The 13,778-nt window shown below is 57.3% G+C and overlaps 1 protein-coding gene and 1 long non-coding RNA gene across 24 annotated transcripts in view; one reads left to right on the forward strand and one right to left on the reverse strand.

The window, feature by feature from the left end:
* MINK1 (misshapen like kinase 1) overlaps nucleotides 1-8,830 on the reverse strand; it is a 44,501-nt gene extending 35,671 nt beyond the window's left edge. For 11 of the 23 annotated variants that reach the window (XM_045490096.1, XM_045490103.1, XM_045490106.1 and 8 more), the window contains exon 1: nucleotides 8,405-8,672. In XM_045490096.1, coding sequence (XP_045346052.1) covers nucleotides 8,405-8,461 — 57 coding nt within the window. In that variant the 5' untranslated portion in view covers nucleotides 8,462-8,672. Of the gene's footprint in view, nucleotides 1-8,404 lie in introns of all 23 variants that reach the window. The other 12 variants (XM_045490116.1, XM_045490112.1, XM_045490111.1 and 9 more) reach the window with 4 other exon arrangements.
* Nucleotides 8,831-8,950: 120 nt separating this feature from the next.
* LOC123604266 lies at nucleotides 8,951-13,435 on the forward strand. Its single transcript, XR_006715276.1, has 3 exons — nucleotides 8,951-9,577; nucleotides 13,099-13,220; nucleotides 13,319-13,435. It is a non-coding gene; the product is annotated as an uncharacterized LOC123604266 (long non-coding RNA).
* The last annotated feature ends 343 nt before the right edge of the window (nucleotides 13,436-13,778 follow it).

Here is a 13,778-nt window from a genome sequence, read left to right on the forward strand (position 1 = left end):
TCACGATGAAAGTCAGGAGGAAACACCACTCTCCAAGCACACGGCCTAGGACGTGGGCCACACAGGGCCCTCTCTCCCCCACGCACCGCCAGGCCCTGCCTCCCGGAGCAGGCAGCCAACGGCACAGGAGCCAACACGCTCGGGCTCCGCAGTGAGTCAGACCCGAGTCCCACCCCAGGATCCGCCGTTTACTGGCTGTCCAGCCCCAGAGAGGTCCACGGACTCCCTTCCATGAGCCCTGGCATGTTCGCCCGGCGCGGGCGACGAGGAGAGAGTCGCCCACTCCCAAGGGCTCTGGGAGGGACGGCGAGATTACACGAGGAGAGAACCAACTGCTCTGCGAGGACTGCTTACCGGTCTCACCCACACCCCTTCTGCAGCGACCCCACGCCCAGGTATAAAGGACTCGTACTGGAGCAGCCTGAGCTCCGAACCGAAGTAAGAGAAAGGAGCATGTGGGGGTCTAGGGACAAGGGAACCGACAAGCCTCGGAGCCACATGCTGTCCCTTCCCCCAACCCAGGGCTGTGGGACACGTGGGCCCAGGGCGTTTCCGGTGTGAAGAACCCGTCGAGGCCAGAGGGTCTCCAAGCCATGGTGAGACCAGCCCAGCCCATCAAGCTGTGCTGTCCTAAGGTCCAGGGGCAGCGGGAAGCGGACGGCAGCCCTGTCCCTCGGCTTCCCCCACCTGTCCCCGTCACTGCTCTGTCCCCCGTCACTCACCCACCCCCAGGGGGCCGTTCTCCCCCAGAGCACACCCTAGGAAGGCTGCCTTCCTCCCTCTGCAATCTGAGAGGACGTTCGCACGCACCTCTGTCTTCGAGGCAACAACCGGAGAACAGAAAGACCAGAGAGGAGGGCGCCTGGGTGTCCCAGTCGGTTGAGGGACCGACTCTCGATTTTGGCTCCGGTCGTGATCTCAGGGTGTGGGATCGAGCCCCGTGTGGGGCTCCACGCTGAGCACGGAGCCTGCTTGAGATTCTCTCCCCCTCCCTCTGCCCCTCCCGTGCTCTGACACACACACACACATGCCCTCTGTAAGTAAAGCAATTTATTTTTTTTTCAACGTTTATTTATTTTTGGGACAGAGAGAGACAGAGCATGAATGGGGGAGGGGCAGAGAGAGAGGGAGACACAGAATCGGAAACAGGCTCCAGGCTCTGAGCCATCAGCCCAGAGCCTGACGCGGGGCTCGAACCCACGGACCGCGAGATCGTGACCTGGCTGAAGTCGGACGCTCAACCGACTGCGCCACCCAGGCGCCCCTGGAAGTAAAGCAATTTAAAACACTGGAAAAGAGAAAGACGGGAGAGGAAAGAGAAGTGCGCTAGCCTCCTCTCCCAGACACCGTGGGCACCTGCTCCTGCCGCCGATGCCTGGGCTCTGGAGCGCCCCTGCCTCTTTTCTCGAAGACGCTTTCCTGAGCCGCTCAGAATTAAGGACCGAGTACGACACACGCTTCAGCCACCTTCTCACAAATGCGCCTTGAGAGAAAGAGCGGGTGGGTGGGAAAGAGAGAACATGAGAATCTTCTTCCTCCCGGTCTGGCTTGGAGCCTGCCCACTTTACCTTCGGAGGTGTGCTGGCAGACAAATAAAAGCTGTCAGGGGAGGCGTGTGCCATGCAGAAGTCATTTACTGCCTACGTCCCTCTCTCCACCCAGAAGGCAGCGAAGGAGGGACTTCACGGCAGAAAGCTGTGCCTTCCCGAGCCCACGCCAGGTTCACGAGAGGCACTACGGGCAACCTGGGCGGAGGGACCAGTGTCCCCCGTGCTGCGGACACTGGCCCCACACGCTGATGCCGTTAGAGGTTCCCGGATACAGTGACAGTGATGCCCAAACACCCCTGGAAGGCAGGTCCTCCTGCCGTGGGGACACTTCCCGGGGAGTCCGAGGCCTTCCGGCCCCCTCCCCTGCCCACCACCTCCAGCTTTCCTGGGCACGGTCTCCTCGGTTCCGTCCTCGCCATCTCTCTCCAGAGGCCACAGCCCCTTCCGCAGCCCAGCCCGCCGCCCTCCCCGCACTGTGGCTGCCCCGGCCCTTTCCGTTGGTGACACGCGGAGTCGGGAACACTCCCCCTGCACACCCCACTCACCCTTCACTGGCACACAGTGGTCAGCTGAGAACCTCGTCTGTTTATACACGGGGTCTACTAACGGGGAGAACCCCACTTCCCACAGCCGGCCGGAGCGAGGCCCGGGGCTGGGCCTGTCCATGCCCATTTCTGGGGGACGCCCCCACCTTCCAGCCCCAGACACAGCTCAGCTCACTGCAACTGGGGACACCCTCCCCTCCCCTACAGGTGACTGCGCGAGAAGACGGAAACGCTAATTACCGGACGGTGGCGATCATTTCACCGAGAGTGCATACGTCGCGACATCACATTGTTCACCTCGAGTCTGTACCACTGTCACCAAGCTAAAATCACACATCTAGGGACAACCCTCACACGCCTGCTGTAGACAACAGGCATGCTCACTCGTAGTTCACACACACACACACACACACACACACACACACACACACAGCACGCAGAGATCCTCCCTCAAATAAACAAACACGAGGGTCCTAGGAATCACGGGCCCGTCCCATATACGTGCCCTAACCCTTCAAAACAAACTTCTTTCTTCCCCCCCGCACGGGAAGGCTCAGAAGAAATCCTTGTGGAGGGGCGCCTGGGTGGCGCAGTCGGTTAAGCGTCCGACTTCAGCCAGGTCACGATCTCGCGGTCCGTGAGTTCGAGCCCCGCGTCAGGCTCTGGGCTGATGGCTCAGAGCCTGGAGCCTGTTTCCGATTCTGTGTCTCCCTCTCTCTCTGCCCCTCCCCCGTTCATGCTCTGTCTCTCTCTGTCCCAAAAATAAATAAACGTTGGAAAAAAAAAATTAAAAAAAAAATAAATAAATAAAAAAAAAAAAAGAAATCCTTGTGGAAACGAAGCCTGGAGGCCCCGGGCCCTCGGCTGTCAACCGAACGCTCCACCCGAAGAACTGCCCCGTTCCAGGGTCTCCCAACTCCGGCCATCGCCAAACTCCTCCCGCTGGTGCCCCCTATTCCTTCTCGGTGCTGCCAGCTCGCGTTTCTGACCTGGGACCCGTCGGTCCCTCAATCAACCACCAAACACTTTCGTCTTACGAAAAGTAAGAAAGATTCTTGTCGTATGCTCTCGCGGCCCGCTAAAGTTCTCTGCCACGACGGCCTTTATCGTGGTTTGTGATGACGCACGTGCCTAACTACGTACATGGCCACTTTATTAATGCCTCTCCCCACTCCTAGACTGTAGCAAAGCCACGTCTACCTTGTGCCTCAATGTGACCTCTGTGCCTAGTTCTAGATCTTTCCTCAAACAAAGCAAGAAACCTCCCCCACAGTTAGCAAGTACATCCTCAGGCTGCCTGGCCACCAGACTAAATCTCCAGGGGCTCCCAGGGCCAGTATAATTCCAGACCTTCCTTTTCTCCTCCCTCCACATTCCCTACCCTTCTAAAGAACAAAAACCCTCAAGAACCCCCCTCAATTAGCCTCTGGAGGTGCTTCCTGTAGATGACAGAACCCCAGACTCAAGTCAAGGACCGGCTGGTGAGGAGACCAGCAGGAAGGACAGGATGGAAGAGAAGGGGACGTGGGCGTGGCCAGGGCTCACTGCTTTCACTAAGTAAAGTTTCTGATGTTCCTACATTCCGTGCGCATTCAGGAAACGGTCTGAAAGTCGACTTATTAACCTGGTTACTTTTCACTCTATTCCTTAAACGTAGGAAGAGACTGAGGGAGTCGGGGATGTAAAGCGGATGCTTGGGGAAGAGCAAGGACTTGAGATTCAAGATGACCGAACACGGGACAAGAGAAAATGAGTAGAATCCCCGGGAATCAGAATTGACAAAAACTTCCAGACCTTGAGGATTCCAAGATACTGAGGAAAGCAGTAACAGTGAAGAAAGGGGGAGCTTTGGGGCGCCTGGGTGGCTCAGTGCGTCGCACGTTCGACTTCGACTCTGGTCACGATCTCACGGCTCGTGAGCTCACGCCCCACGTCAGGCTCTCTGCTGCCAGTGTGGAATCTGCTTGGGATCCTCAGCCTCCCTCTCTCTCAAAATAAATAAATACACTTTAAAGGAAACAAAAAGAAAGGGGGAGCCTGAGCCTGTGGAAGCGTGTCTAGGCTGAATGCCCCCAGAGCTCTGAGTCAACAGCTGAGTGCAGCCCCGAGGCTGATGTCACACCCTTCCCGGAGCACCTGGAACCCGGTGCCCGCCAACGCTCGGTGACTGCGGCGGGAAGGTCCTGTACAACTTTGGAGACGGCACCGTTAGTCAGGCCGACTCTTGGACGGCTTCTGGAGATGCTCTCTGGCCCCAGAGCTGTTTGATGTTTCTGGGTTGAGAGATTACCACAGTCCTCATTCATAGACCGATGCCCGGGGACAAGCCTATAAAGGGCGTCCCACATACTTCCTGCCGTCTCGTCCCCCAAATGACGGGAGAACACTGTGCGCGTCAAGCTGTCCAAAGGTGAAAGGCACGGAGGCCGGGTGCGAAATCCGGATTCTGCACGGCACAGCGTTGACTGAGCTCCTGGGGCGAGTGTGAGGGGGGTGCTGCCGCCCCTCCCGCTGCCCACAACCTGTCCCGTCCTGTCCACGGCAGGAAGGGGGCAGTGGCCGAACACCTGGCTCCAGCCGAGCTCTCTGTGGCCTCCCCTCCGTGGGCTCAAGCGGCACCGTGGGCTCCCCAACGGCCCCGCCTCCCCCTGCAGTTTTCCAGGGAAAGAGTCACTCCTTAAGTTACTTGGGGCTGCAGGGGGTCGGTGTGCCTGGGGCACCCACCGCCAGCGTCTGGGCAGCTAGCACATCGGAACACGGGTGGGTCCCCCCGGGAACACGTGCCCGGAGCCGCCACTCTCCCAGGGCGCCGGCCCCACAGCCTCGCGCGGAGAGAAGGAAGGGGAAGAGAGACACGACGACACAAAATCATCCGAAAAAGAACACCTCTGGCAGCATTACCGCCCATCAACCAGTCCCCCTTCACTGGGCTCCGTGAGGTTATTTCAACCCAGCGACATGGAGGGCGGCTCCAGAGTTCCAAGGACCCTGCCGTCTGAAACTTCCAGCTGTCCGCACGGGAAAGAGAAGCTGTTTGATTTGGGAGGTGGGTCACCCACAAGGAGCAACACAGAAAGGAAAGAGGTCAGCCTGGGGGCTGCTCCCCCCTCATCCCATCCACTTTACTGATTTCTACCCTTTGCGAGAAGCCAAGAGCCACAAGTCAGAAGATTCTCCTGGAACATAATCAAGCTTGGACACGGAGAGGGTCTGAGGCAAGAGGCCCATATTTTCTCTTGGCAGATCCTAATTTTACTCCAAGGGCATCGCTCGGATGGAAGCTTCCAGAACTCTGTGCACCACCAGACAAAGCCTGATTCCAAAAACAACTCAGAAAAGATGTTCTTAATTGTGTGTCTCCAAGAGAGGGGCAAGAGGAACCCTAACAAGCGTGACATTTATTGAATGCTTTCTCTGAGCGAGCATTGTGCTAGGGGACTGTCACTTGTTGGAATACGCGTTTATTCAACAAACACTGAACCCCCCTTATGTGCAAAACAGGCCCCGGAAAGGCAAAGATGAGCAAAACAGTCAAAAATCCTAGCTCTCGCTGAACCTGTCGATAAAAATGCATGTCAGCTGATAACGATGAACGTGATGAAGGACGGTAAAAGCCGACTAAGGGAACGCTATATAAAACCTGCGCAAAAATAAAGCAGGCCAAGGAGCGTTAGTCCAGATACAGCTGTGCTGGGAGACTGCTGTGACTGCCGTCTGATGACAGCAACGACAGTAAGGGCCGCCACACGGGCCCCCTGTGCCGGGAGCTGGACCCGGGACTTAACGCGCAAACCTCTGGCAGCAACTCTCGACTTTGGCACCATTACTGTCCCCACGTAGAGCTGGGAGGAAAGGCTCTTTGCTGCCAGTTGGGGGCGAAGGTGACTCAGTGAGTGAGGAAGCCCCTAGGCTGGTAGGGAAATGGGGTGTCAGAGAGGTCCAGCGAGCCCGTGGAGCCCGAGGTCACCCCGGGGCGGGTCCACTGGCCTCTCCCCGCGGTGCTGGGAGTGCGGGCAGGCCCACCTTCCCCGACGCCAGACTGTTACTCTCAGCACCAGCTGCGAACCACGCCTTAGCTTGAAACCAGAGAGAGACAACCCGGGCCCTCCAGGCCCGCTCAAAAGGGCTGGACGTGGTCCTCTCCCAACCCCTCCCCGGGCCCCCAACACAAGATGGTGCAGGCCAGGGAGACCAGGTGTCGCCACTAATTCTCCGGGTCACCGTTTGTCACTGGAAAACAGGGACAAAACAAGAGATGAGCCACCCACAGCCGCTCGCTCTCCAGGAGGTGGGGCGGAGGGGGCAGACACTGAGAAAAGGTCAGCAGCGAGGAGAAGGCAGGCCCTCTCTAGCTCCATTTCAAAGAAAGCCCCCTCCCCCTCCTGCCCTGGAGTAGTGGGGTGGGAGGGGGAGGGGAGCACTTCCTTAAGCAGGAGGCAAGAAAGCACCTCGAGCAGGTGTGAGGCCTCTCTTGAGAGGAAGGAGAAGAGAATCAGGCAGGAGGCTAGCGTGGCTTCTAGCGGAGAAATCCAGAAGGGAAATGCCACGTCCAAGGTCAGATTTGCAGAGTGGCTGGAAATCCCAGGCTAGGGGTCCAGGCCAAACTACCAAGAGGCCAAAGGAAAAGAGAAGCCCAAGCAGAGTCCCACAGGGAAGAAACCAAAGGTCGCGGTTTGGACCCTCCCGGTGTTTCTTGCATGTCAGTCCCCGCAGCCACGGGAGCCTGTGGCCAGAGTTAATCAACAACCAAGGTGGGGAGGGAAGATGGGGGTTCATCCTAGGGCACGGCCCATTACGGGGGGCTTGCAACTGCACCTTGTCCTACTCCACCTGGGTATCAGCTGAGTATCCCAGTTCAAACTGACCCTCAGAAGTTCCCTCCTAAAGCCTTCAGACCCTCTGCCGGCCAACACACACACACACACACACACACACACACACACACACACACACACACGGAATGAAATCCAATGCTTAGTCTCCCTCCTGAGCAACTGTTCATCACCTTCTCTCCAGCAAGGCAGGAGAGAACACTGAACTGGCCCAACATTGCACCAAACAAATTATGACCTGAATGTCGAGAGAAACTGTGTCACCTAGAGAGACCCAATTAACGACATGACTCTGCTCTCCTCAATTCCCCTCTCCCCTCCGGGCGTATCCGGGGCACCCGTGTGGTTGACCGCCTTTTCCCACTACTGGCCACGTTCCCCGGCGAACTCCAAAGCCAGACACCAAACCCGGGCCTCCTGAGAAGCCCAACCCCGAGAGGGGAAATCCTGCGCTCCGCACACCTGGGCCTGTTGAGGAAGCCGGAAGGACACCGGACAGAAAGCGCACCTGGGTGGCGGTCTGGAGTGTTCACCTTGAGATCACTAAGTTGCTCCTTAAGCCAGCGCGGCGAGCAGAACAAACGCGGGCGGCCGACGAGCTCCCAAATGAGGGCGTGCACGTGCCCTTTTCTGGTTAGCCCCTCCCTGGAGACCCCATCACCTCCCCCTTCCCTCCAGCACACGCAGACATGCCCGCTGCCATCCCGACCTCCCCACCGACCACACGCATGTGTGTGTACATGCACAGAAACATCCTCTCCCCAGCCCGAGCCTGGGTTTCTTTAGGGAACCAGCGCGTCCCCCCTCCCCCCTGCACTTGTCTCGGCTCCAGCCCCACACCGCTGCAGAGTTGGTAATGTAATATGCGGGGACCCTGAGGCCGGAAATGCCTGGTTCTGGGCTGCTGCACTCGAAACGCGAGACCAGGCGTAGGGAGAGCCGCGCACGGGGACCACGGCGGCCGCGGGGGGCGCGGGGTGCAGACGGAAAGGCTGAAATTCCGGCCAGGGAGGACGTGCCATTCAGGGGCGGGAGAGGAGGAGGAAGGGCGAGGAGGGGGAGGCTGTCGAGGCAGTTGCAAAGTCAAAATCCGAGGCGCCGAGAAAGGGGAGGAGGAGGAAGGAGACGCGAGCAGGGGCAAGGCTGGAAAGAGGCCGAGAGCGGGGACGGGGCCAGGGAGGGGCACCGCCGGCACGACCGTGCAGGTGGCGGGGCGAGGTCTGGGGGAAGCGGGGTGGGGGAAGGGGTCCGGGGCCCGAGTGCGGGCCGAGGCGGCGGGGGAGCGTGGGGGCGGGGCAGCACAGGGCGGGGACCGACCTGGCTCCCGGAATCCGCAGCGCGTGCACGGACAGGGGGGAAGCCAAGGGCGGGGGCCCCGCGGCGGGGGGCGCCCCGGGGGGCACGTGAGGCGCGCGGCCGCGCCGCTCCCCGGCGGCGGGGGCAGGAACCGGGGCGAGACTGGGGGCGGCGCGCTCACCCGCAGGGCGGACAGGTCGATGTCGTCCAGGCTGCGGGCGGGGGCTGGGTCGCCCATGGCCTCCGCGGGCAGCCGGGCCCCGGGGCCCCTCACGCGCCGGCTCGGTTATTCCGCTGCCGCCGTCGCCGCTTCTCCCCCATCGGGGGGGATCCCGGGGGCGGACTCCGCCGCGCCTCCCCCGGAGGACGCGGAGGGGGAGGGCCGGCGGGAGGACCGACCCACCGACTGACAGGAGCTGGCGCCCGGTCCGCAACCCGAGCCTCCCGACTCTCCTGCGCAGGCGCGGAGCGGCCGCGCTCCGGGAGGGTGGACGAGGGAACGTGACGCGAGCGCGCCGGGTTCCCCTCCCCCTAGGCGCCGACACCTGCGCGCAGGCGCAGCAGAGAGAGGGAGCGCAAGGCGCGCGCGAGGACCGACCGACCGCGCGAGCCGGGCGAGAAGAAGTGGGCGGTGGCCGGGCGGCCGCGGAGCGCGCCCACCGGCCGGTGCGCGTGCGCACACGCGTTTCCTTCCCTTCCCCTGTGTTTTGCCCTCTCTCTCCCGCATTTCCTCCTTCGCTCTCCTTTGACGCTCTTCCTTCCCTTTTCCTTCTCTTTCGCGTGCCAGCTGCCAATCAAGCCACCCACCTCAATTTGCGGGGGAAGGGGGGCGGGACCTAGCCCCCCTATTACTAGGGGGGTTGTTATGGTAACTCCCCACGCGAGGGCTGGATGGCCTCTAGATAGGATGGGCTGTCCACCCACCTGATTGCCATGGCAACAGTGGAGCCGCCGAGGGAGGGGCCTCTGGGTGGGAATCTGGCTGGAGACACCACGTGGGAGTTGGGCGGGGGTGCCGGCTGCCTCCGGAGTGCCCTTTACCCCCTTCCCCGGCTGGGGGACCTCAGAGGGGACGGGGAATCCTACCGCACCCCTTTGTCTCTGCACCCCTCGTTCTGCGCAAAGGAGCTGTTTCAACAATTATTCATTGATCGCTGGAGCCGCGGGTGGGGGGGAGGGGTAGTAGGGAGAGGAGGAGGAACCCACGTCCGACCTCTTCAAATCATGCGCGGGTCACCTTGGCTCTGGTGTTGTTGGCACAGCACCCCCAGCCATTAGCCTCACGGGAGGCGGGGTGATGCTGTGAAAAGAAGGAGGAGTGGTGTTCCGCCACTGTCGTGCTGTGTGACCTTGAGTAAGTTGCTTCGCTTCTCTGGGCTTTTCTTTAACTGTGAAGTTGAGGAGGAAGGCAGTTTGATCCCCGAGATCACTTCCAGCAACAGTATTGTCTCTGAAAGACTCCGCCAGCGCCAGCGGTCTTCATGCAAACATCATTTAGGAGAGTTAGAATGAAAAGTCCTTGGATAGGGGTTAACATCCTCCTTTCCGGACACTTCTCTTTGGCCCATTCGTATGCACATCCAGTTTTGCTCCCCTCCCCTCCTATTTTCCTTGTCGTTGTCCTTGTCCAAGCCACAATCCCACTTACCCCCATTACTCTTTAAAGCCACCTGCTTGGTCTCCCTGCCTGGACCCTCTTAAGTCAATTTTCCATACCCACAGTGACTTTTCTGAAACTCACATCTGATGTCACTCATGTTTGAGACCCTTCGCTGCACCCCTCCCCTCTGTCTTTTGAATACAGTACCGCACCAAAGACATTCAAGATTCTGCCTGCTTCTCCTGCCTTGTTATTCACCACTCCACCATTCAGTCTCATATATTCTAGCCATGTTGAAATCTACTCACAGTGGCCAGAATGCAACAGACCCTCCTGCAGCTTGTGCACCTGCTGTTTCTTCTCCCTGGAATATTCGGGCCATGCCCACTCTCACTGCCTTTTGCTTTGTCCTACGTGTGTCTAAGTCACCTCCTCCAGGAAGCCTTCCCTGACCCACTAGGGCTGAGTTTAGCTCTTCTGTTTTAGCTGCCTGGCTTCAATGCATGCTCACGTTTGACACTTTTAAGTGTCTGTTGAATCTCCTTAAAGGCAGCAGTCATGTCAGCCTTGTTCAGTACATTTAAAGAAAAGGGGGGGGGGGAGCTACTGAATCAATGAATGAGCAAATGAAGACCACAAGCATAGGATAGCCCTCAAACCTCAAAAGGCAGTGCAATCTGGAAGGTGAGAAATGCAGAGAAACAGGACTGACCCCCTGTGCTCATAATTATTGAAGCTGGAGACATTCAATGTACAGTGACCCTAATCTCCCCCTCCACAGAATAGTAATAGTGACCCCTAGCCCCATACACACACGCACGAATTATAAAGGATCCCCAGGTTGGTTTATTCCGGTTGTGAATCAGACACATTCTGTGCAGATCTTCACATCTGATGGCTTCCAGAGAGGCTGACCTGCTGAACTTGTTTTCCTCGGGTTCCTTTAACAGTAACTGCTAGAACCTGAATACACTGCAGAATTGTCCCGGTCCTCAGAGTCACGCTCACTGTTTGCATGGCTCCTATGGAAGCATTCTGTCAATTAACCTAGAGTTTAGTGGTTTCTTGAGATATTAAAAAAAAAAGACACCCCCTCCTCCGAGGACAAACGAAATCAATAAAGAACTGCTTGGCCCCAAACATTAAAAAAAAAAAAAAAAAGGGGGGGGGGCATATGGATACGTGAGGGTTCGTATTGTCTTTTGTATAAGAGAGTGTCCGTAATAAAAACTTAGAGATGATGTGGTAGAGAATGCCCTGCATCGGGCTTCAAGGAAAGTTAAAATATTAAAAATAAGACAACTTCTAGGACCCCTCGGAGATGGATGAACATCTCATACAGGCCCAGGGGCCATCAGGACCTCCCGCCCACCTTGGGCGGCTGGATTCCTTCTCTTGGCGGGTCTAGGGCCACCTCTTCTGGTTCCAAGCCCGCTGCTTGCCCCCCGCACTATGGTGGCCTCCATTCGAGAAACTCCAGGACTAATGTGGGGTTCGGGGGTGGTGCTGAGGGGCCAGCAGTGTGGTGCAGAAACCCACCAGCCCCAGCCCACCTCCGGACAGCTGCCGCCCCCACCGCCCTCCTCCACAGTTAATGAGGTAGAAGTCCCCCAGGGAAGGAGGCACTTAGGCTGACAATGAGGCTAATTAGCAGAATGCCAATTAGTACCAGGGGACTGTTGGATGTGGGAGGGGGAGGATTTCTCCTGTGATGGGGGCTTCTTCAGAGGAAAGGAGGGCTGGATTCAAAGGCTGGGAGCCAGGCGGCGAGCCTCCCCTCCCTCCACGCTGCCATCCACCAGCATGCCCCCTCTTCCAGAAAGCCTTCCTAAACTGCTTGCCCTGCCCCACCCCCAGCTCGTTTCTCCCCGCTCCTGTGGTCAGTTCCCAGACCGAGGCTGAGGGACATCACAGGCGGAAAGCCAGGATCTGTGCTCAACTTTTTCTCTAATTGCAAAGTAGTTCGGATACAGAAAGAGATAGGAATATGTATATTACAACTTCATCGACCGACCACTCAGCTTAAGAAAGAAATTACACGGGGCGCCTGAGTGGTTCAGTCGGCTAAGCGTCAGACTCTCCATTTCAGCTCAGGTCACCATCTCCCGAGTCGAGCTCCGCACTGGCAGCACGGAGCCTGCTTGGGATTCTCTCTCCCTCTCTCTCAAAATAAACATTAAAAAAAAAAGAGAGATGGGGCGCCTGGGTGGCGCAGTCGGTTGAGCGTCCGACTTCAGCCAGGTCACGATCTCGCGGTCCGTGAGTTCGAGCCCCGCGTCGGGCTCTGGGCTGACGGCTCAGAGCCTGGAGCCTGTTTCCGATTCTGTGTCTCCCTCTCTCTCTGCCCCTCCCCCGTTCATGCTCTGTCTCTCTCTGTCCCTGAAAAAATAAATAAACGTTGAAAAAAAAAAAATGCTACCAATTCACGTGGAGAACTCTCTCTGTATACCCATTATCGCCTCCTCCCCACCTGCCCTGGGAGGTGACCTTCTTCAACCCAATGTGTGCCACACTCATACCATTTACAGGCAGGCCTAGTTTTAGCATATATTTTTTTAATTTTTTTAACATTTATTCATTTTTTGGTAGAGACAGAGCGTGGGTGGGGGAGGGGCAGAGAGAGAGGGAGACCCAGAATCCGAAGCAGGCTCCAGGCTCCGAAGCTGTCAGCACAGAGCCCGACGTGGGGCTTGAACTCACGAACCGCGAGATCATGACCTGAGCCGAAGTCGGACGCCCAACCGACTGAGCCACCCAGGCGCCCCAAGCATATTTTTTTTAAAAAATGGGAGGTTTGCGGCAACCTTGTGTCAAGCAAGTCTGTTGGTGCCATTTTCCCAACAACATTTGTTGTTCACTTTGGGTCACATTTTGGTAATTCTTGCGATATTTCAAATGCTTCATCCTTATATTTGCAGTGGTGATCAGTGATCGATTCTGACTCACCAAAGGCTCCAATAACGTGTAGCAATTTGTAGCAATATTTTTTATTTAAAAAAAAATAAAAAACCAATTTTTTTAAGTTCATTTAAGTAATCTCTATACCCAGCGTGGGGCTCGAACTCACAACTCTGAGATCAGGAGTCACATGTTTCTCCGACTGAGCCAGCCAAACGCCCTGGCAATATTTTTTTAATTAAGGTATGTACATTGATTTTTTTTGTGTGTCGGTAGACACAATACTATTGCACACTGAATAGATTACAGTGTAGTGTAAACATAACCTTTTTTTATGATGTTAGGATTTAATGGCACGTATGCCTGTGTTAATACAGAGCAATGAAACCCAGCGGCCGCAACAATGTTTAACCGGAAACAGCTTCTTGGTGCGTCAAAGTAAAAGAGACCAAGAATGTGGGCCTAACTGCTATGTGCCCCGGGAAGCCCAAACATTCATGTGAGTCACTTTACTGCAATGTTGGCTTTATGGCCACGGTCTGGAACGGGACCTTTCTACCGCTGAGTGTGCCTGTGTTGTCTCTCTTCCCTCTGCAGTGGCGCTGGCCTGTGGAACTTTGTGCGGTGATACAAACGGCCTGTAACTGATGTGCTGACCCCTGGCACGAGTGGCCACCGAGCGCTTGCTAGGGCGGCGTGTGGCAAACGGCGGATGCGCCCCAAATGTATAAATCACCGACTACGTCTCTGCAGCCGGCCATTTATGGAAGAATCATTCCCATTTCCCAGCTGGGACCACTGAGGCCCGGAGAAGTGATAAGACTTGAGAAGGTCGCCTAGGTGATGACAAGCCCAGGATGCGGGCCCAGTTCTTCTTGCCCTGAAGCCTGTACCCTTAACCGTTCCCACAGGGGCTCCCCTACGCTTCTTCCTGTGCTGTCACCCACGGAACGAGGGACGGCCCTTCTGAGCCCAGCCCTTCTCTCCTGTGCAGCTGAAGCAGCGGCTCCCAGGCCCTCCAGGCGTCCTGGTGTGGCCCTGCCCTTCCTTCTCCAAC

The sequence above is a fragment of the Leopardus geoffroyi genome, chromosome E1 (genome assembly GCF_018350155.1).
Source record: "Leopardus geoffroyi isolate Oge1 chromosome E1, O.geoffroyi_Oge1_pat1.0, whole genome shotgun sequence".
Classification (NCBI taxonomy): Eukaryota; Metazoa; Chordata; class Mammalia; order Carnivora; family Felidae; genus Leopardus; species Leopardus geoffroyi.